This window comes from Mirounga angustirostris, unplaced genomic scaffold, assembly GCF_029215605.1.
Source record: "Mirounga angustirostris isolate CCGP_5_RB_7025 unplaced genomic scaffold, mMirAng1.0.hap1 SCAF_5, whole genome shotgun sequence".
NCBI classification, from domain to species: Eukaryota; Metazoa; Chordata; class Mammalia; order Carnivora; family Phocidae; genus Mirounga; species Mirounga angustirostris.
Genome location: NW_026991713.1, coordinates 175,549,709 through 175,573,509, shown reverse-complemented (window position 1 = coordinate 175,573,509; position 23,801 = coordinate 175,549,709). Strand labels below are relative to the sequence as shown.

Below are 23,801 nucleotides of genomic sequence, written 5' to 3'. Positions count from 1 at the left end.
AACAATAGAACAGGTCAACGAAACCAGGAGCTGTTTCATTGAAGAAAAAAAAAAAGGTTCACAAAAAAAAAGAAGGTTGCTCATTCTCATCTGTGGCCAGGCTGGTCTTGCCGTGGCCTCTTGCAGCTTGTGGGACAAGCAGCGCCTCTTGGAGAACCTGCCAGGTGACATGTCTCAGAGGGTCACAGCATTCAGAGGCCACCCAGCAATTAGGAAGCTGCCTCATCATGCTCCCTGGGGAGGGTGCTCCAGGACGTGGGCGGGCAGGTCTGTCTGTCTGTCATTGGTTTTCTAGAAGTGCCACAAGGAGAAGTCATAGCCTTTGAGGGGCAGGTGCACTGAGAATCCATTTCACTGAGTCACCTTTCTGCAAGCCTTCTCTTCAAGTCTCTGGGTCTCCTGTCTTGCCTCACCTTTAGTATGAACAGGATGTGTAAGCATGGGGACGCTGAAACGGGAGGGAGGACAGTGCAAGTGAAACTCTGACCCAGTGTGGCTCACCTGACGGCCTGCCGACACCCACAGGGGTCTCAGGGACTTGCTTCCTGGTGCCCAAAACATCTGCTGAGAGCATGCGTGCTTCCAGCAAGGAAGGAAGCATGATGCGCTTTTAGGCTGTGACAGTATTAAAAAAATTCAGCTATTGAGTTTCTTTGCTGGGTACTTCCCAGACCTTTTAAATTTTTTTTTAAGAATTATTTATTTTATTTTAGAGAGAGAGAGATCTCGGTGGGGAGGGGCAGAGGGAGAGGGAGAGACTCTCAAGCAGACTCCCCGCTGAGCATGGAACCTGAGAGGGGGCTCGATCTCACAACCCTGAGATCATGACCTGAGCCAAAATCAAGAGTTGCCCATTGGGGTGCCTGGGTGGCTCAGTCGTTAAGCGTCTGCCTTCGGCTCAGGTCATGATCCCGGGGTCCTGGGATCGAGCCCCGCATCGGGCTCCCTGCTCAGCAGGAAGCCTGCTTCTCCCTCTCCCACTCCCCCTGCTTGTGTTCCCTCTCTCGCTCTATCTCTCACTGTCAAATAAATAAAATCTTTAAACAAAAAAAAAAAGAGTTGCCCATTTAACCAACTGAGCCACCCAGGCGCCCCCCCAGACCTTTTCAATTTATTGAGGTGAAACTCACATCACATAAAATGGATCATTTTAAAGTGAACAATTTGGTGGCATTTGGCACATTCCCAGTGTAGTATCTAGTTCCAAAGCCCCTGCATCCCCCCACCTTAGAAGGAATCCCATACCCATTAAACAGCCACTCCCAACCCAAACCCTTGGACCAGAGTCATTGAAAAATGCAGTCCTTCATGTGAAGTCAGGTGCCTCAGTCGGCTCCCGTGGCATGTGGTAGGGGCTGAATCAAGATGTGACAGAAGACAGGAAAAGAAGGAGTCGTGGGTGGGGCGGGGGGCGTGGATAGGTGAGGACACCAGGTCGTGTGTGGGCAACAGGCTGGGGACTCCTGTGCGTGTGCGAGTCTAGGAGTAACTGGAATGTGTTGCCCTTTCTTTTGTGTCCTGACAGAACAGGGGACAGAGGCAGGATGACTTCTGGATCCTCCATGCTCTCCGTGTATGGTCTCAGACAAGTTAACCTGTGTCTCTGAGACTCAGTTCCCTTGTCTCTAAGGAGGGCCGATGGGATCTACCTGGTCAGGCAGCTGGGAGGGCTCCAGGGCAGGTATGAGGGCACTTGGTGCTGAGGTCGCCCACAACAGGTGCTTAATAGGAGTCCCTATTATACTATTGTCCTTATTCGGATGGTGGTTAGGAGGATGTTGGTGCTGTTGATGGGAGGCACCAGATAGAAAAGGATGTGGAGAAGTAAAGAATGAGGGAGGAATTCGCCTCCACTCTGGAGAAGCCAAGAGAATTGAAAGCCTTTTAAGAAACAAGGACACTCTCACCCTGACTCACGTGCTCTGGCAGGGTGTCTCCCTGTGAAGGTTCTGGGGGGCCTTGTTTCTTGTAATTCTTCTCTCCTTTGAACTTGGAAGCAGTGGAGGAGGGCTGGGGAGGCTGTGACTTAGCCTCAGCCAGGGGCCCTGCAGCTTTCTGCTGAGTAAGCCGGCGCCAGAGGAGAGGGCGCCTGGGGCAGCGCATTCTGCAGCGGGACAAGAATGTGATTCCTGTGTGTCGGCTTCCCAGCAGCATTTGTCCAAAATTCCAAACACAAGAACCTGATCCGTAGAAACACAGATTCAAAGCCAGACCACCTTCCCAGCCCCTCCTTCTCTCTCTCTCTCTCACACACACACACACACACACACACACACACACACACACACACACGCTGCGTGCCCGAGGGCGGGTCCCTCTTTCCTTGGGTAGAAGACAGTTCTTCAGTTCCCAAACAGATTCTGGAATTCGTTCTCCTTGGGAGGGAGCCTCGCAGACTGCCCGAGGATGGGGGAGACTGCCCTTCTCCGGGCATCGGGGAAGACTCTACCTCCTCAAGACCACCGAAAAGGCAGATCCGGACGCTATGAGTTTCCTGGGGCTGCAGTCCCAAATTCTCAAGAACTGGGTGGCTTCCAAACAACAGAACGTATTCTCTTGCAGTTCTGGAGCCAGAAGTCCGAGATCAAGGGGTCAGCAGCGCCGAGGAGAGAGGTGCCTCTCTCCTAGCTTTCGGTGGCTCCCAGCAGCCTTTGGCTTTCCTTAGCTGGTCACTGCACCCCACCCCATCTCTGCCTCTCTGGCCCATGGGTCATCTTCTCTGTGTGTGTGTGCCCTCACTTTCTTATAAGGACACAAGTCCCTGGATTTAGGGCCCCCTGACTCCAGTATGACCTCATCTTAATGAATTACATCTGCAAAGACCCTACTTCCAAATTCGGTCACAATCTGAGATTCTAGATGGACATGACTTTTGGGGGTGGGAGGGAATGCTGTTCACTTCAGTACACAAACAGAAACTCCAAACGGCAGCATTTGTCCAAAATTCCAAACACAAGAACCTGATCCGTAGAAACATAGATTCAAACCCAGACCACCTACGTGCCCCTCTTGCTCCTCTTTCAAGCACTACTACCTTTTGTAGGAATTTTAAAGGTTAAAACTTCCACAGATCCTTTGTGCCCCTTCCCAGGCAACACTACCCCAGCCCCAGGTAACCACTGTGCATTTGGGGTCCTCTGGGGAGCAGTTAGAGGTGCAGGGGTTCATTGCGGGCAGTGTGGTGAGGGCTCTTCAATGCATTCATTGTGGGGCACCTGGGTGGCTCAGTGGTTAAGCATCTGCCTTTGGCTCAGGTCATGATCCCAGGGTCCTGGGATCAAGCCCCGCATCGGGCTCCCTGCTCCACGGGAAGCCTGCTTCTCCCTCTCCCACTCCCCCTGCTTGTGTTCCCTCTCTTGATGTCTCTCTCTCTGTCAAATGAATAAATAAAATCTTCAAAAAAAAATGCATTCATTGCGAGTATATAGAAATATGGTTGATTTTTATATAAATTCTGTGACCTTCCCGAATTTACTCATAAGTTCTAGGAGATATTTTTTAAATAGATTCCTTGGAATTTTCTACTTAGACAATCCTGTCATCTGTGAACAGAAACACTTTAACTTTTTTCCTTTGTCATCTTGATGTCTTTTTTTTCTTTTCTTGCTTTATTGTGTGGGCTAGAACTTCCAGTGCTATGTTGAGTGGCAGTGGTGAGAGTGGGATCCTGGCTTTGTTCCCAACCTTAGGGGAAAAGCACCAGTCTTTCAAAGCTAAGTGTGCTGTGAGCTGTAGGATTTTTGTAGGGTTTTATTATTTTTTTAAAGATTTTATTTGAGAAAGAGAGCGTGCCCAGGAGCAGAGCGGTGGGGAGGGAGAAGCAGACTCCCCATCGAGCAGGGAGCCCAATGTGGGGCTGGATCCCAGGACCCTGGGATCATGACACAAGCTGAAGGCAGACGCTCAACTGACCCATCTTTCCCTTTCTTCCCTTCCTTCCCTTCTTTCCTTCTTTCTTTTCTGCACCAGTTGGGGTTTCTGGGTTTCTGGCTTCTCTGAGGCAAAAAGAAAACCTAAGGAACTCACCATCATGTCCATTCCTTGGGTCCCAACGTGCCTAGTCCCTCTGTCCTCTTTTCCTTTCACTGTCCTCTTTGTGTTTAGTTCATATACAATGTCCATGGACTTGTACTTAGTGGAAGGAACAGGGAAAAGGACTTCTATACCATCTTTCTGGAATCAGAAGTCTGTCTAAGCTACATTATTATTATTATTTTTTTTAAGCTATATTATTTTTAACAATGAAAGTGATCAGGGTGTTTGGAATCTGTTCTGTATGTTGTTAAAGGAGGGGAGAGAGATTGAACTTTGTATCGTTGGGTGCCGTGATGGGAAGACGTACAATCATGTCATGTTTTTATTCCAACGAATTAGGGGTCCTCAAGAGTGTGTTTGCATATATGAAACCTTAATAACACTTATTAAATGCTAAAACTATCAATCAAACAGCAGATCTCTAAAAATTAAACTTATATGATCAATCTGTTATTGAGGGAGACTATTTGAGCGGGGTGTGCACACCACACACCCCCCTCCCTTGCCTTTTATTCCTGAGAAAAAGAGCTTTGCCAGCTGCAAGGGGGTGTAGTGAAGGTTTCAGAGGCTGTTATAGTCACCCTGGGCGCTGGGGTCTGACACGCCCATCATCAAAAGTCGTTGACTGCTGGCTCCTGTTGCATCCCCAGGGCCTGCTTGGTGGGGATGCCAAGAAACAGGTTGTTGAGTGAATAAAGTGACATCAGAGGAGGGCCACAGAGTCCCCAGATTCCTCTACGCAACTGCACATATGGGACTGTGGCCATAAGAACCGAGTTCTTTGGAGGACTATTCAGGTGTGAAGTGTGGGACAATTCACAAGCAGAGGGCATGGAGTGTGGCAAGGAACATTCCGGAAGGCAGACGTGGAGGAAAAAGACAGCAGCTAGAAGGTGACAGGGAGGCAGGGAGAAGTGGGAGTCCTGACTGAGATTCAGCTTTGCCTCCCTGTCTTGTCACATGGATTCTGCCTGGTTTGTGCAAGAGTGAGTGGGGAAACTGAGGAGATGGTGAGCATCAGTTGACACTTGCTGCATTTCAGATGCAGAGACCAGGGCACAGAGAGGGGAAGCAACTTGCTCAAGGTCACACAGACAAGAAATGGAAGTGCCCAGGCTGTCTGACTTTAGAGATGGCATTATCCAGTTACCAGAGGTGGTGAGCTGTATGATGCATCATAGCTGGGACCTAATGACCTTACTGGGTTTATGTGGCTTCTTCACAAAGGCAACGGATGACCAGAACTCGTGGCCCTAGAAGTCAAAGTGTCGAATCCCATTTGCTCGGGCACAGTTATGCCCTCTGGGTCACACAGCACTCAGTGATGGGTGTAGTTCCATCACTTGGCTGTGGGCTAAGAGCTCACTTTCTATTCGGAGGACCATGATCAGGGACAGCTGTTCTGTGTCCTTATGTTTGTCATTTTCACCTTTTTTCCTTTTAATTGCTTGTCCGTTAGTACACTCTGCACCCCAGGATGGATATCCCTGATGAGTTTAAGCTGCACACTGCAGACTCTGACCAACTTCTGAAGGGGGACCTTTTTCAGTGAAAAAAAAAAAAAAAAGTTTTTGTTTTTGTTTTTGGTAGGTCAGGGATGTACTATAAAAATGATGAGCTAGATAAAAGTAATCCAGTTTTTTTTTATTACTATTGAAGGCACCTTGCATGTAATAACTCTTCATATTGATGTCACCTTTGAATGGGTAGAATGCCTTTCTTCCCAAAGACAAATAGCTTGAAGCGGTGGCCAAATTATTTTTTCCCAGTTTACCATGAACACAAAACCTGACTGCCTTTTCAAGCAGAAATGCAAGTTGCTGATCAGTCTAAAAGGAATGAAGCAGCCCTCAGTAAGGTGAGACCAGAGAAGCTCTGTCCATTGTGTGGATTCCAGGGGAGAGGACAAGACCAGGGTCGACTGCTTTAGAACCTGGGAAGGGAGGCGGAGGCTCGCCGAGGACGTGATGTCTGGGCTTTTGAAAATTTAATGAGGCTGTGACTTGACACTTGGACCCCTGTTGTTTGCCTGGGCAGAGTGGAGAATGCTAATCTGCACAAGATCATCTCTATTCGAACGAGATGTTTTCTTTCTGAGATGAAATTAGATTTCAGAAAACATTATTTTTCTTTCATGACCACGAGCTGACAGTGAGCTGGCCCCTGTGTGCACCGCGCCTTCCCTGGACTGGACCAGACCCCTGAGCAGATGTAATGGATTAGCGAGGTTCCCATCTGCGACGGTCACTGCTGTCTCTGCTTTTCTTGACCTGTTTCTGCTATCAGAGGAGACCGGAAAGGCTCTGGGCAGGCTCTGGAAGCAGCTGTAGCTCAGGCGGCTTGGGCAGCCTCTTTCTGGCTTAGCAGAAGGACACCGGCCTTGGCAGGGTTTTGGCTCTTGCCTTAGTGCCGGGAGAGGACATTTCGGTCCAATTTCACAGACTTCCACTTGGAGGATGGGGATGAATGTACAAAGGAGAAGTCCTCTGACCTCTCCGCAATGTGCACATTCTCGATTTCTTAAACTATTTCTGCAATGGTCAAGGGCTGATAAATGGGTTTCAACATGTGTTCTAGACGTCTCCTGCTTTTGAGGGCCCTGTTCATTCAGCAGCCATCACACACGCTGTTGCTTTCTACCCTTCTCTGACGCGGCCAGACCCTGCGGCGGATAGTGAAGACAGAATACAGACTACCATCTTAGTCTGAAGGAGTTTCAAGGCTCCAAAGCCAATCCACAGGAAACAGCAAACACTGTGAGAAAGTCTGGAAATAGGGTAGGAACATCAAAATCCCATTACAAAATTATCTGTGTAATTTTTTTTGCTTAATGGCTGTGATCCTTCTAGGCCTTAAGTCTCCTGAGGACAGGGACTGACTTGATCTTTTTCATCATTGTATTCCCAGCACCTGGGACAGTGCCTGGAGTACAGCAGGTGCCTAAATATTTCTTGTCTAACTGAGTGATTACAACGGGGTTTGGGTTTAACACTCGTTATCTTCGAGCGATGTCTGTTGCACGAATTGTCTTCCTTACAAATTCATTTATAAAGCTTTCAACTCCTGAGTAAACCATACACATGCTGGACATAAAATGATTGCTTATCTTAATGGGTAACTAGGATACTTAATGTTCCTATATGTAGGGGCTACCTGCATGTGAGCAGATAAATGCTATCTTGGTGGGATTTAAGACGTACTGGAGAACAGTTCTGCACGCTCCCCCCCATCAAATTTTCCCATTAGATAGTAATTTCTTTGAGTAGTGAAGGTTTTGAAGTCTTCTAAGTTCTCCCTTCAAGAACAAAATGACACTCTAAGCCTGTATTCATTCCCTCAGCATTTTTGCAGGCTTTGTCAAAATGAAGGTCCAGGGTCAGCTGTGAGGATAATACAACATTCTGCTTACAAATAGCTGGGCCATGCTTTCCTCTGATAGGCATTGTCTTAGTTGTACATCAGAGAGCAGTTTTCAGATTCAAACTGAGAAAAGCCCCCTTGGATCACACGTTGAGAAACCTAAAGAATTAGGAATTTAACATTTAAAGGCTTTTATAATTGATAGTATCTTTGAGTTCAAAGCTCCACATATCACATTATCAAGTTCAACGTGTGCTGTCATTTTTCTCAGTAACCATGCGAAGATAACCAAGCTGACAGGGACAAGATCAGGAAGCCACATCTGTGGGCTGGGACTCAAACCTCCATCGCCTGACACCCAGACCCCTTTTCTGTTGCCTATTTGTTACGGAAGCTGCCAAATATCTTCCCTGCTCCCAGAATTGTGCTCTGTCACTTGAGAAGTGCAGGAATGCTGGGTGTTTAATTCTTGAGGGTATTAGGGGACTGAACCCTGGGATCATCCCACAACCTTGAATGAAAAGGTGAAAACTGTCCGCTTGGATAAATGGCAGCGGAAGAATCCTTCCACTAAACAGGCCCTTTGTAAATGTAAAACAGTTGCTGCAAAATTATATTAGTGATGAATTATCTCCTCCATTACAGTGTTTCCTTTTCTTTAATGCAATTTAGTTCAAGCTAGATGAACAGAAAGGCTGGGGAGGGGCCACATTCAGGGCTTTCGCGGGAGTTACTGGAAGCAAAGACGCCCAGCTAGCAAGGAGATTCAGAGATCTGGAGCAGGGCAAGCCGAGGCCTTGTGCCCACGAGGCCTGCGCTTAGGACCCTGGCTGTGCCCACGGGAAATCGAATTCAGAGCTCCTTCTGCATCATAAATCCAGGGCAGTTGGCAGCTCTCCAGCGGAGACTGGCGAGACTCTGAGGGAGCATCCGAGGCCAGCCGCCAGGCCAGCCGCTGCAGAGCCCGCAGAGGGTGGGCCCCAGGTGTGCGGGCTTGGGGTTCGGGCCCAGGCTGACACTTTGTTAATTTTAAAGTGCGCTCGTGGCCAGCAAAGGAGCGCCTCCATGGTCTACCAGAAAGCTGAAAGGCTGGGACTGCTCGGAAATGCCTCGGCCCGACTTTTGAACGCGTGCGTTTCCTGCGCTTTTTCTCCCGAGCGCACGTGCGAGGAGGACCCTCGGCGTCGCGGGTCTGTAGAAGTGGCATCCCGCGCCCGGGACCCCGCGAGCGTCTCCAGGCCCCGCGAAGTGGGGGGAGCAGGGCAGGGGTCGTCGCGCCGCTGGCCCGCAGGGTCGCGTCGCAGCCCCGCCGGGCCCGAGCGGCGCGGTCCGGGCGGGGCCGGGCGCGTTCCCGCGGGCGGGGCCCGCGCGGCTCCGGGCCCCGCCCACCGCGGCCGGGGGCGGGGCCTGGGCGTCACGTGACGGCGCGCCGAGCGGCGAGCGCCCCGCCTGGCCGGAGGAGGCCCGGGCCGCGACCCGGCGCGCGCGCTGCTGGAGCCGCCTGGTCGCTCGCGCGCTCCGCACCCGCGGCGCCCACCGCCCGCGGCCCCGGGCTCGCCGGCAGCGGGAGCGGCCTCGACATGGACGAAGACGGCGGCGGCGGCGGCGGCGAGGGCGGCGGCGGTGAGTGTCGGAGGTGTGGCCCGCCCGGCTGGCGGCCCTGGGCGGGGGTCGCGCGCGCGCCGGACGGGAGCGGGGCGGCCGGACCGGGGTCGGGGGTCCGGGCAGCGCCGGTACCCGCCGGCGACCTGCGCCGGCCGGGGACCCGGGGGTGGGGGCCGACGGGGTCGCCGCCGAGCCGGAGCGGGGGTCCGGGGCGAGGCCGGGGTCGCCTGAGGCCGGGGAGGCCTGGGGACTCGGAGCAGGGCTCGGGGGTCGCTCTGCCGGGGCGGGGGACCTTGGGGGCGACCTTCCCCGCCTGTCGTCGCCAAGGGCGTCCACGCCCTCCGGAGCCCGACCGCAGGAGGCTGACCCCCCTCGGGGTCTTTTGCTCAGGTGGTGGGAAGGGGGGTATCCCCGGGAAATGGGGAGGGGAAAGTTTCCAACTGGGGATCCTCGGGTCCCAGAGGGGCGGGTGGGGCGGCAGGGTTGAAAACCGTTCCAGTGTTTCGGGCTTTAGGTCAGAAGTGGTCGGTCAGTGGGGAGGCTTCCACGAGGAGGGGGCAGCCAGAGCACACGCGTTTTATGAAATGGGGAACGTTACGGGGTAAGCCAAAAAAAGAAGTCTGAGCCGCCGAGGGTCGGAGTCGGGAGGGGCCGCCGGCACTGAGGTGAGACCAGAAAACCGGACTGCCTGCCTGACGTTCAGTTCCCCCTCGCAGGAAGATTTGCATTCGTTGTAGATTACTTAGTGGCATGCACATTACTGTTGTGTCACGCTGCGAATTATGTCTGTGTATGGAGGGGCAGCATTACGCGTGTGTATGGAGGGGGTCGGAGCTTTGGAAAGCGGAGGGTTAATACCCCTCTCACAGGGACACCCGAAGTTGAGGTTTTCTCTACTTTTGCTGTAGATCTCCTTTATGCTGACAAACCGAATCTTCAGAACCCCTGGTATAATGAGGGAGCGTTTTGGGAAAAAAAAAAAAAAAAAAATCTTAATTACAGGCTGCTGGAGCAGCTGCCTGTAAGAATCAGCAGTATCGAGCGCTTTCAGGTTGAAGTGGTTAATCAAGGTGCCTTCTAGGCTGTAAAGTGCTGCCCAGTGGGGGATGTTTGTGCCCCAAGAAGCGATGCGGCTGCGATGGTGGGAAGTTGGCACGCACCGTGGCATTTGGCGAATTCAGTTCTCACAGTTAAAGCTAGGGTAGCACTGTGGGACCGAGTGGGTGTGTTGTTTATGAAAGAAAGTGCTGTGGGGAGAAGGAGCCCAGTTGCGAGCCTCCTACAGCCAGGCTGGCTGTCTGAAGACTCTAAGCAATGGATTCTCCGTTCATACCCTGCTTCCTGCCTGTTGCGATTTGGGTCACGACAGGCATGTGGCAGTTTTTCTCCTTAGAAAATAAACAACCATAATATTTAAACCTTTGACATTGCTGGGTTGGCGATTTTGTTTGGAAGGTGTTTCTGACTCTGAATACAGAAACAGAGCCCCCTTGAAGGTAAAAGCAGATGTAAAGATTAGAAAAGGAAATCAGTGTGGCCCAGCAGTTTATAGATCTTGAGTACTATAACAAAGGATGTTATTAAGTATCAGAAGTCTTAAAACTTTCTTTGGGCTCTTAATTTCAAGACTGTATTTCCAGGAGAGAGATTTAGGAAAAAAAAAATCTCGTGCCAAAAGATGTGCATTATACTATTTGTAATGGTAGAAAATTGGAAATAGCAATGCTTAATAGAAGGGTGAGCTAAATTATGGGAAGTTTATTGATAAAAAGTTACAACCATTAAAAACAAGCAGTTGCTTTATGTATCATGGTCGAAACAATGTAAAAACTGGTGATATCACGGATATTTTGTTTTCTTTGTATATTTTCCAAGTTTTTGGTGTGACGTGTATTACTTTCAAATTTGAATTAAAAAAAAAAACCTTATATAAAAAAAAGTGCCCTGCATTGGGAAAGGGGTGTGATTGTTTTTAATCTTCTGACTAGAACAATCAACAATGAGCAGTTATTTGTCTACTAAAATGCCCAGCAGCATGGTAGGTGCTGGAAAACAACTTTTAACTTTTATCGATAAGGTTTATTATCTTTCTTGTATTGTAGAAGACACTTCAAAATAAATTTGGCAATCTTAGAGTAAGTATATTTCTAGATAAGTGAGAGCCTTAGAGTTTTGAAATCAGAGTCATTATATAGTGATTATTGTATACATTTGATGTGCTTATATTTAACTTTGGAGGTCTTGAAGTTAACATACCTCTTTAAAGTTCTTTACAGTTATTACTGCTGTTTAGATTTTTTAAAGAAAATCCTTTGCTTTTAAAATTCACATTTAAAAAAATAAAGTTCAGCCCTTTGAAAGAGAATAATTTCAGTTGCCAGTCATTTGCTAGCCAACAGTAAAAAACTTTTTTGTGTATATTTTTAGAGTATAGGATAGAACTTTGAACTGTACATGGGGAAGTCAGCCGCAGCTTATTTACAAGATAGGGTAAATAATCAAAGGGTAGACAGGCACGGAAGATCATTTAAGAGCTCTTTTTTGCTAATGTGTGAGTAGGGTTAAAAGACTTCAAAAATGATTCTGACTTGCTATTTTTATAATTTAAATTTTTTGTCCAGGGTATTATTTGTTCTTTCAATGCAAGATAAGGGGAGAGGATGGTGATGTGAATGGTAGGAAGGCAGTTCTAAGGAGGAACGGGGGGGGGGAGAGGGTACGAGATTACAAGAACACATTGTTACTTATAATGTGTGCAGAATGTAGTTAAGGTATTTTTAATTCCCTTGGGGCTTTTTGCCGCTCAGTTTTTCTAGAACAGTTCTTGGGATTTGTCTCTACTTGGCAGGTGACTGGCTAGTTTGGCTCATTGCCACCATCTTAATGCTCAGTTTGGGAATCTGCCTGATTGATGTTCCTGAATGGACCATCTGTGGCAGATGAAGCGAATAACTTTACTGGTTTTCCCCTCCCTGCCCCCAATCAGTGTAGATGAGGATTAAGCGTATGCTTCATGTGAAAAGGTGCTCTGCTTCGCTCCTAATGAAATAAATACAAATTAAGACCAGGTTGCGAGCCCACCTCTCACCTGTCAGGCAAGCAGGGACCCCCCCCCGCCCCCCGTTTGCAACCATCTGGTGGTGGTAGGAGGGTAAATTAGTTACAGCGCCAGCCTATATCCTGTTGGCTCAGCTCCATTGCTTGCCCTTCCCCGGCCGGCCAAGGGACTCACCCCTGCAGGCAACATTTACCAGATCTTTGGGTCAGCTGGCCTGGGGCTAGGTTTGGCCGATGGGAGCCGCTGGTGGGGGTGGGGGAGATTGTGACTGGAGGAAGGGGAAATCGGGTTCTCTCTCCTCCTCTTGTTCTGCCTCAGACCGTCCCTGGCAGTTGCCCTGTCTCCTTGTGGCTCCAGCTCCTGCCCGTTGACCGAGCCCCCTGAGCCTTGGAAATACCGCCGCCATTTAGCCCTCCACCTTAGAGATGGTAGCAGCTTCTTGCTCTTGCCGGTCTCTGGGTTGTCTTGCCACTTCCTGTTTGACTTCCCGGCTTTTCCATCATGCGTGCAACCAACCCCTTGTAGGAAATTTCCTCCATTTCAGCTCCTTAGAGGGCCTTCTGTTTCTCTGGGTGGATCCCGATGGATACTGTGGCCCTGGGCCGCGGCAGCTTTGTAAACGATTGCAAGCATGTAAATCCTTTGAGCCAGCGATAACAGCTCTAGGAATTTATTTTTTTTAAAGATTTTATTTATTTATTTGACAGAGAGCACAGCGAGAGAGGGAACACAAGCAGGGAGAGTGAGAGAGGGAGAAGCAGACTTCCCGCGGAGCAGGGAGCCCGATGTAGGGCTCGATCCCAGGACCCCCGGGATCACGACCCGAGCCGAAGGCAGACGCTTGACGACTGAGCCACCCAGGTGCCCCCAGCTCTAGGAATTTAATCTGCAGGTGTATTTGTGCATGTCGGAGATACTATAGGTACACGATTATTCACTGCATTGTTTGTGATAGTAAAAGATGAGAAATAACCCAAGTGTCCACACGCAGGAGCCTCATCAGATGAATCTTGTACCCAGATGGTGAATAAAGTTGTAGAAAGGAAGGAACAAGCACTTTATGATTTATTTTTATTTTTTTTTTAGAGATGGGGGAGACAGTACGCGCCCACACACTCGAGAAAGCATGCGGGGGAGTGGTAGGGGCAGCGAGAGAATCTTTTTTTTTTTTTTTTTTTAAAGATTTTATTTATTTATTTGACAGAGACACAGCGAGAGAGGGAACACAAGCAGGGGGAGTTGGAGAGGGAGAAGCAGGCTTCCCGCGGAGCAGGGAGCCCGATGCGGGGCTCGATCCCAGGATCCTGGGATCATGACCTGAGCCGAAGGCAGACGCTTAACGACTGAGCCACCCAGGCGCCCCGGAGCGAAAGAATCTTAAGCAGGCTCCATGCCTAGCCTAGCATGGAGCCTGATGCGGGAGCATGCGGAGCTTGATCTCAGGACCCTGAGATCATGACCTGAGCCAAAATCAAGAGTCAGACGCTTACCCGACGGAGCCACCCAGGTGCCCCTGCACTTATGAATTGATGTAGAAAGATCTCCAAAATATCTTACTAAGTTACAAAGGCAAAGTGTAGGAAAATGTGCATTGTATGCTACCATTTTTTTTATTTTTTAAAGATTTTATTTATTTGACAGACACAGCCAGAGAGGGAACACAAGCAGGGGGAGTGGGAGAGGGAGAAGCAGGCTTCCCGCTGAGCAGGGAGCCTGATGCGGGGCTGAATCCCACGACCCTCCGATCATGACCTGAGCTGAAGGCAGATGCTTAACGACTGAGCCACCCAGGCGTACTCCGACCGTTTTTATATAGTCAAACAAGCAAACAAACAACAATCTAAATGTAGAAGTCATAAAATAAGTTACCTATATTTTCAGTCCGTGTTTAGGGGCATCTGGGTGGCTTGGTCAGTTGGTCGGCCGACTCTGGATTTCTGCTCTGGTCATGATCTCAGGATCCTGGGATCCACCTCCGCCCGGAGCTCTGAGGGGAGTCTGCTTCAGGATTCCTCCCCCCGCTTTCTCATAAATAAATAAATCTTTTTTTTTTTTTTTTAATTTATTTATTTGAGAGAGAGAGAATGAGAGACAGAGAGCATGAGAGGGAAGAGGGCAGAGGGAGAAGCAGACCCCCTGCCGAGCAGGGAGCCCGATGCGGGACTCGATCCAGGGACTCCAGGATCATGACCTGAGCCGAAGGCAGTCGCTTAACCAACTGAGCCACCCAGGCGCCCCAAATAAATCTTTTTTAAAAAAGTGACACGATAGGTGTTTTTAGAGTATGCTTAGAGCATATTCTCGAACATGGATGCAACAAATACTGATAACGCCCCTACCAATTGCCAGGTCCTGTGCTTAGCACAAGGGTGAGTAAGGCAGATGAATTTCCTGAATTCCCAGAGCTTTTGTTTAGATGGGAGACGGACAGGAAAGGTAAACAGACACATAAAATAATTGCAGATTATGCTGTGTTAAAGGAAATCGTCTGGGTTTGAGGGGGAGTGGGGGAGAGGCAGGGGAAGCCTGTAGCCCGGGGAAGCCTTTGGGGAGGAAGTTCTCTGTCAGGTGCAGCCTAAAGGGACAGTGGGACAAGCAGCGGGCTGGAAGGAGCAGCTTCAGTAGGTAAGGAATTCACATTTTGTTCTAAGCACGCGAAGCAAACAAAGGATTTTAAACAGGGCAATGACATTTGACTTATGTTTCAATACTTTTAGCTAGTGTTTATGTAATGCTCTCTGTGCATGGGGTCCTGTACTGTGTGCCTTATGTATCTTAACTTACTGTTGGTAGTTACCCTGCCAGACATGTAACTTTGTCACCATTTGCAGATGAAGCTGGGAATTGCAGGCACAGGGAAGCTGAGCGACTTGCGTCACATGTCACAGCTGGTGAGGGGTGGGGCAGGGATTCGAGTCCAGGTATTCTGGCTCCAGGGGCCACGTTCTTCAGCATTGCACCCTCTGCCCTTCTAAGAAGAGTGTTCCTGGCCACTGAGTGTAGGATGGATCGCAGGAGGGGAGGGAGGACCTGGGGACCCCACTGCAGGAGTGGGAGCATTGCAGGTGGTCAGGTGAGAGTCCCACGAGCATGGGGGAATGGGCAGCCGGGGCAGCAGTGATGGGAAAGATATATATATGACAGGTCTCTGTAAGCACACAGAAAAGTACAGAAAACAAAGACACTCATTTTCCCATTGCTCAGTTAGTAGAATAGCTGCTAATCTTTTGTGACATTGTTTTAGGTCTTTTGTAAAAAAAAAAAAAAAAAAATCAAGCTTTACAGGTAAATCTCCATCTCTGCATATGGCAGCATTGTTGCTCTGGTGAAAATTTTGGGGCCGTCTTTTTGCTGCTTTTGTCTTCGCCTTCTGATGCTTTCCCCCGCCGTCCTTGTCTGCACAGCCGTCAGCGATCCCTTCAGAGCAGACCCTGTCACCCTCTCTGAGTCTGCACCGTCCTCAGCCTAGAACCCTCTACAGACTGGACCGCAGCCCCCAGGACCCATCAGGGCAGATTCCCTGTGCTCTAGTCCACGGGGCTGCGAGCTTTCTCCGTAAGCGGGCCAGGTAGTAAGTAGTTTGGGCTTTGTACGCCACATCCCGTCACAGATGTTTCTTATTTATTTTTTTAAATAACCTTTTAAAAACGTAAAAACCATTCTTGCCTGGGGGCTGTCCTTGGCCCTGCTCTCATCCCCCGCTGCCTCTCTGACGTTTCCTCCCACCTTCGCTACCACGCTGGTCTCCGTGCTCTTCCGTGAACGTGCCCGGCACGCCCTGTCTTGGTGCCTTTGGGCGCGCTGTCCCCCGCGGACCCTGAGTATCTGCTGCGTGCTTGCTGGCTCCATCCAGCTTTCTGTCCGCGGGTCTGCTTCCTTCACCAGCCCGTCTAAAACAGCCTGGGGGATTGGGCAGGTTTTTATACTTAAGCATAGATGTGTGCCTACGAACAAGGTGAAGAGCCTTCTTGGTTTGTTTGAAATTATAAAAATGGCATCATGCTGTCTGGTGTGTTCTGCAGCTTGCATTGGAGATTATCCACGTTACCATATGTAGACCCTATTTATTTCATGGAACTGCTATCAGATTTTATTGTTTATCTTGTCCCGTGTTGGACTTTGATGTGGACTTTACATTGTTACCTACCTCGGTGAACTCGGCTTGTCTGCTTTTGCAGACTTGGGGGAGTTTTTCTAGCGGGTAGCTCTGGAATCGCACGTGCGGGCGTGGCAGGCGTTTGGTTTCCATACCTGCCGACAGATTGCTTTCTCATTGGGAGCATGCTCCTCAACTCTGGGCACTCATCAGACTCCCAAACGTTGGCCTGTCTCCCGAGTAAGGAACGCTGCATGGTTTCACCAGTGACGGGGTATATTTTGGAGAATCAGATGGACGTGCTGACAGCTGGGAGGCTAGAGGTGCAGGAATCAGGACTTCCAGGTTCGGCTCAGGTGACAAGGTGGTGATGCTGCCTGAGAATCAGAAGTCTGGGGAGGCAGGGCTAGGAGAAAGCCATTTGGAAGATTTTTTTTTTTGGTCAAAAATGTCATTACTTTGCCCCCACTTTTGAAGGATAGTTTCACTGGGTGTACGGTTGTAGGTTATCAAGTTAATTTCTTGCAGTGTTTTGACCCTCATTTCATTGCCTCTGGCTTCCATTGAGTCTGTTGAGAAGTCCACTGTTTGTGTCGTCGTCTTCGGAAGGTAATGTCGTCGTTGTCCCCCCCGTCTCCCGCCCCACCCGGGCTTTGGCCGCCTTTAAGATTCTTCTCCTTGCCTTTCCTTTTCAGCTGTTACTGTGATGTGTCCAGATGTGGTTTTCCTTGAATCTGCCCTTGTCGGGGTTGGCAGTGGTGGTTCTGCTTTTTGGTGGTGCCGTGACAAGGCTTAATCTTACACTAGGTTTGGAGAATTGCTGCTCATTATCTCTTCATTTGCTCCTTTGGCTGCATTCCCTGGCTCTCCTTCTGGGACTCCACCTTGTCACCATGTCCTTTGTGTCTCTCAGACTCTTCTCTGCGTTCTTCATCCTCGTTATCTGTCCATGCTTCCCTCTGAATATTTCCTTCTGGCCCATATTGCAGTAAACTCATCTTTTCTTTGTCTTTGACCCTGCAATGGACCCATCTCTTGAGTTCTGAATTTCAGTTACTGCCTTCTTCAGCTTTGATTCTTTTTTTTGATTCCAATTTTCTGCTGAAACTTTTCATCTTGTAAACTAATTTCCTTGTTCTATTAATCATGGTTATTATAAAGTCCATGTTTGATAATGTCAATATTTGGATAGCTTGTGAGTGTATTCTGTTGTCTGTTCTACCCTTGGTTTTCAGTCATGGGGTTCTGACTCTAGACATACCTGTTAATTAACCTGTAGACAATGAGTATGGAAAATTGTAGAGATAATTTGAGACTCGGGCAATTCTCCTCAAGGGAGGCTTCTGGCAGGTAGTAAAGGTCAGGGAAACACCACTTTGGAGTTGTGAGCATTGGTCTGCTTCTGGTTTGCCCCCTCCTGGGGTAGCTCTCTGGTGGTCCCAGCTGAAAGCCTGGGGTGTTTACTAGGCTCCTTCTATCTGGCAGCCCCTGAACTCTCCCCTGGTCCTCGAAGACTGCTGGAGGCTCTGCTGGCCTACTTAGATTCTCCACCACTTGTTTCTGCTTAGATTCTTGGCCTCTCAGTTTCTGCAGTGAATTGGCAAATGTCTCAAGGTAGGCTCTCCTCTCTGCACTTGCCTCTGGGATCCTGGCCTCCTGAGTCCACCCTGTATTGGTAGCTCCCCGATACCTTCCTGGCCTCCTGAGTCTGCCCTGTATTGGTAGCTCCCCGATACCTTCACACAGTTGTTTCTTGTAATTTGTTCAGCTCTTTTCTTTTTTCTTTTTTTTTTAAAGATTTATTTATTTATTTGAGCGAGAATGAGAGAGAGAGAGTACATGAGAGGGGGGAGGGTTAGAGGGAGAAGCAGGCTCCTTGCTGAGCAGGGAGCCCGATGCGGGACTCGATCCCGGGACTCCAGGATCATGACCTGAGCCGAAGGCAGTCGCTTAACCAACTGAGCCACCCAGGCGCCCCTGTTCAGCTCTTTTCGTTGTTCTTGGCAGATGGGTTGGTCTGTCACAAACTAGTCCGCTTTTACCGGCAGCATCGTCTCAGGAGTTCAGTTTTCGTATTTAGAATTGGACCAGTTAGTGAGACATCCCGGTGGGGATGGTAGGAAGGCAGGAAGCTGGAAGAGTCTCGGAGGCTTAGAGAGCTGACCGGGTTGGGAGATAAGCGTTGGGAAGTTCATGGGACTGGATGAATGAGATCACGTAGGGGAGAGAGTCGAGAGAAAGGGGAAAGTCCCTGGGCTGGGGACAGCCCAGTAAAGGAGACCGGGAAAGGGTAGCCAGAGATGTCCAGGGCTCCTCAGAGGTTGTGGGGTTCGTGCAGAAGTTAAAGGAGGAGCCCTGTTTTCAGAAGAGAGGGTGGTCAGCTGCACTGGATGCTCTTGAGATTGCACTGAAACGAGGCTAGAGAAGTGTCTACTGGATTGGGGGAAAGGTAGGGAGCAGGCTGAGGAGGGACCTGGAAAGATGTTTGCATGCTTTAGGAAAAGCCTGCCCCATGCCCCTGGGTGGAAGTTTGCCCCCATGATGAGAATGGCCGGAAGGCTGCAGGGGTGGGGCTCGGCGGGGGGGGGGGGGGCGGGGGGGGGAGGGCGTGTGTGTTTTGCCTTGAAACGTTTGTTAGGTAAATCATTTTGATAGAGGACCAACAGTAATTCATACCAGGTGAGTGAGCAGTGTTGCTGTTGGCACGGTCACGCTTTTAGCGTGAATAACTTCATGAGAGACGGATTAATTTTAAAAAGTTACCTGCAGCTCCTTTAGGAAGCAGGTGTATCAGTTTGCGGCGAGGTGGGACCATTGAAACGTGTGACGTGAAAAAGATAGGTTTTGTCAAAGTAGCCGAAAAGCTGCTTAAAGTAGAATCGCTTTTGGAGCTGTGGGAGAAGAGTAAATCACTTAAATGAGAGTAGAAGATACATGGCTCTCCATCCTGATTTTTGAAGTTAATCAAACTTACCAACATCTTGTAGTCAGCTCCCCAACTGACACGATAGAATAGATACCAGATTCTGCAGGGTTTTATAATGTGGCTGGAGACAATTCTGCAAGCATTTATTTTGGATAAATAGACTATTATGTAAATATTAGACTCACCTGAGTCAGTTTAGTTGTCTAAGATTTGGTAATTTGCTTTCACAGAGCAAATTTACTCTTTGAGCTGACTTAGTTTTCAATAAGTCACCAGGAGCACTGTTCAAATAGTAGAAAATAAGTTCCGTCTTTAACTCTCTGGGTTATTTTTAATACTGTACTCTTTTTGAAAAACTTATTTCTGTAATTAATAAATAAAAACAGAAGTTGGCTATAAAACTGGACATTTTGATGATGATTGAAAAGTATTTCCCAATATCTAGGTAATTAGTGATTTTTTTCAGTTTTCATCCAGATGTTTGGCAGCGTGTAAACCCAGCCTTACTGCAATTTTCTAATTCACTTTCATGGGAACATATAATATTCTCTGTTTATTTTGGACAGCAGAGTTTCCTTTTTCTGTGGACAGATACATACGAAACACATGGTCTTCCAGTGGAGTTTGTGGTCCTCTGAGAATTCTCTGAAGGAGGAAATGGGTTGACCTACTGGTTGCTATGAAGTAAAAACAATCTTGTTTTCATTTTTTAGTGAACATCTGGGTTGCATTTATTATTTTACATTCTCGAGGTTCCTTAAAACCACAATTTGATAATAGGAGGGTTCATTAAAGCAGTAACTATTTAGCTGCTTCTATAATTGATTTAAGTGTTAGGGTGGTTGAGAGATTTTTTAAAAAATTATTAAATATTTCTTACCTTTCTATAAAATGTAACTTTTAAATAACAACCCTTGATTTTAAGCCATAAAATAGGATCTAGATATTTTTGAGGGGCAGGAGAAGGAATGATCAAACGGCTCATTTCTGTGTTGCCCGTTGCTATTCAGTTGGTGGTTGTGGGTATGGGCGTACTTGATTCTGGGGCACTGTTGGTCCCCTATCGCAGATCCGTCCTCCCTTTCTTCCTTGTAAAGAACCCTGATTTGTTCAGATATCTACTCCTAGGGAAGGGGAGCTTATCACCACTAGAGAATGAATCTTAAAAGGTATAAGCCAGGGAAGGAAATCCCTTTTTATCATTGATTGATCAGAGGAGGAGAGTGTCACCCAAGTCTGGCCAGTGAGCTGTGAAGGGCGGTTTGCAGGGGGACTTCTTGGAAAAGTTTCTTTGTTCTTAGAAAAATAAGAAACAGTTCCTTGTCTTTGGATGGGCTTTGTTGGCCAGCTTACATTCGTGATGTCCCTCATATCCATCCGTATGCGGAGGATGACCAGCTGGATCCTTGAGGATGTGGTTGCGTTGCTGAATGTCACCCACCCGGAGCCTCCCTGTGTCCACACTTCCTGTCACGCGGGACGATAAATGCCCTTCTTGTTTACATGGTTGAGAGACGTTCTATAAGGAGCTCAGGCATCTTGCCAGATCCTTGCTGTAGCAGGGGCAGGTCCATCGTGTCATCCGCTCAGCAAGGATCTCGTCCCCTCTTTTCTTCCACGGGTATTCATCAAGCATATGTATTGATCACTTTAAGGACTGAGCGGGGTTATATTTTCTTTTTGAGATGAATGCTTTAATAAGACAAAATATATTTTCATATGCTTACAGATCCGTTCGTAGTTTCATTTGGCAATTCCTTATGATTACGTTTATTTTAACACGAACATTTTGAAACATGCAGCAATCGAAAGTGGTGGACATTGGCCATTTACTATTCTGGTAGAAGCCAGGCCTTCCTTTTTAGTTCTTAGCAGAGAGGAAATCAAATGATCAAGAATGTCCTTTTCCAAGTTCTAGTAATTAAATTAAAAATTTTTTCAATTGAGACAAATGAATTCATTTTTGTTTGTGTTAGAGTATGGGAAAATTGGAGGATTTTAGTGACTTTGAAGCATTTGGCCTGTTCACACGGTGAGGCTGTATTTCCCAAGTGTGGGAGGGACAAGTGGTTGCAGACTTTCCCAGTATATGACCGCACTTCTGAGAGTGCAGAGCATCTTGAGAATAAAATGGTGTCTTTCATTGCTCACACAGAAGGAATCTTAATATTGGATAAGTGTTCTCCCAAAATGTGGCATGTTCTCGGGACTCGCAGAGCGTCTGTTGTGCATCCCCAAAGTAACATGTTTCTAAATTCGCATTTTCATTTAAAATAGTGGCCAAGCTGTATACTAGTCAAATGGTTACCGGCGCATTTTTATTTTTCCGAAAGAAAGTCAGATGCCTTCTCTCCTCCTTCTGTGGTCGCATCAGTCTCCAGGTGCTCTGACTCTTCCTTCACAGACCCTCCTCCTGGTGGACAGAGGCAGCCCAGTGCGTGTGTCTCCCATGCTCACCCAGCACCCCAGTGGTGGTTCTGCCTCGCAGATGCCCAGTAATTTGGCTGGACATGCAGAACATGACTAATTTTTTTTTTTTTTTTTTTAAATCTGGAAAGAACATAAGCTGAGATACTTCCCCTGGGTTCTGCTGCTGTTAGTGCTTAGACATTAGGTTTCAGGATTAAAGTGTCTCTTACCTCCCTGCACTGCCTCCCTCCCTTTTCGTGCTGCAGAAGGGGAGCCTGGAACCTTCTCTTTTTGTCTTTCCCATCAAGTATGAAGATCGTGGCACGGAACAGACTATCCTGCATGTCAAGATGATAAAGACTGTCTATTGCAGAAGTGTCCAGGCTGCTTCTGCGTTAGAAACTTTATCTCCCTCTTCCATTTTATCTGTGAAGGTTTGGGGTAGGGTGAAAACCAGTTTCACTCTTGAGGTTGAAGCCTGCTACGCTACTCCTTCCAGCCACCTGCAGATGTGGTGCAGGCCTGCCTGGGAGTTCCGAGTCCTGGAGTCATGGCTGAGCCCGTGGCCGGCGTGTCCCCTCGGGGAGACCATCTTAGGAGTTCTCCAGTCATATTAGCTTGGCTTCCATGGTTTTATCTTGTGAGTTTTTGCAATTAAGAAACATCCCATTGCTGATTGGGAATTTGAGGAACAGATTTGACAGAAGAGCCATTTTCCTTAAAGAGTTAAGTTAATGACTTTCACTGGTTCAAGAGATTAATGGCCAAGCCTGGGTGGTAATACTAACCTGAACCTCTTACCCAAATAAATGCTCGAGAGGGGAATCTGGCTTTTAGTATAAACCCTTAATTTTTTTTTTAAAGATTTTATTTATTCATTTGAGACACAGAGATAGCATGAGCATGGGGAGAGGGAGAAGCAGGCTCCCCGCTGAGCCAGAAGCCCGATGTGGGGCTCGATCCCAGGACCCTGGGATCATGACCTGAGCCGAAGGCAGACGCTTAACCATCCGACCCACCCAGGCGCCCCATAAACCCTTAATTTTACAAGACTATTTCTGCATGTTTTACTGAAACTTTTTTTGCTAATATCCGTCCCTCCCTCCCTCCATCCAGAGACCGTTACTTTCCATTTGTCAGAGTCTGGAGCCGTAGGATCTTGGCTGTGCTGGGCAAGCCTTCCTTGTTCCTGGCCATACCTCTTTGTGGCTGACTCTGTTGGGATGAATCATCTAGCCATTCCTTCCCATATAATCTCAGTCCTGTGGGACTGGAGGGGCCCCTTCCCCTTGTGGTCTCATTAATTAAGGGAATTAAGATTGCAGAATTTCTGTCTGTTTGCTATGTCAGCTCAGCCACTGAAGGATATTCAGGGCAGAAAACAGTCAGCTGTAATGTAAAATGCTTGATTCTGGGAATTTGTGTCTCTACTCTGTGTACACTTAAGTTTGTTTAACTGGTAGAACTGATTGTTGTTGACATATTTTTTAAGTAAATATATGCAGTTCCAGTCCTTCCAGCCATGAGCCTGTGTGCATAATCTCCTTAAGCTTCCCTCTTCCAGTATGTAAAACTGACCTGAAAAAACCCAAGTGGAATTATTGAGTGAAGAATCTGTCAGAAATCCCAAGCAATTAACAGGCCTTTAGAACGTGGTCATCGACATGGGAAGCCCCTTGCCCACCTTGATGTACTAAGCGGACGGAACTGGAGGGGCTGCTGTATTCAGGTTTAGGAATAACTGATAATTGCCAATACGATGATTCTATCTTTCCTCCCTCAGCTTTGTATTTCGAAAATTTTCAAACCTACAGCAAAGTTGAAAGAACACCCATATGTCACCTTAATTCACCAGTTGCTAAAATGTTGCCACATGTGCTTTATCTCTACATACATATAAACTGTAATTTTTTTTGGCGGGTGGGGTGCGGATCATTTGAAAGTTAAGTTACATACGTCAGGGGCGCCTGGGTGGCTCAGTCGGTTAAGCGTCTGCCTTCAGCTCAGGTCATGATCCCAGGGTCCTGGGATCAAGCCCCGCATCGGGCTCCCTGCTCCGCGGGAAGCCTGCTTCTCCCTCTCCCACTCCCCCTGCTTGTGTTCCCTCTCTTGCTGTGTCTCTCTCTGTCAAATAAAATCTTTCAAAAAAAGTTACATACGTTATAACACTTTATCCCTAAATAGTCAGCATTCGTCTGCTAAGGACATTTTCCTCATAACCACGGCCCTGCCATGCTGAAGACAACCAGCAGTAATTCTGTGATATCCGTCCACATACAGTCCCAATTCTGCTTTCCCCCAAAAGTTTTATA

General features: G+C 48.2%; 1 protein-coding gene across 2 annotated transcripts in view; it reads left to right on the top strand.

Moving 5' to 3' along the window:
* The first annotated feature begins 8,841 nt into the window (after positions 1-8,841).
* The window catches only part of CYTH3 (cytohesin 3), a 90,397-nt gene continuing 75,437 nt past the window's right edge, over positions 8,842-23,801 (top strand). Inside the window, exon 1 of one of the 2 annotated variants that reach the window (XM_054507701.2) lies at positions 8,842-9,018. In XM_054507701.2, the coding sequence (XP_054363676.1) occupies positions 8,976-9,018 (43 nt within the window). In that variant the 5' untranslated portion in view covers positions 8,842-8,975. Of the gene's footprint in view, positions 9,019-18,578; positions 18,604-23,801 lie in introns of those variants that run through there. The other variant, XM_045875836.3, reaches the window with a different exon arrangement.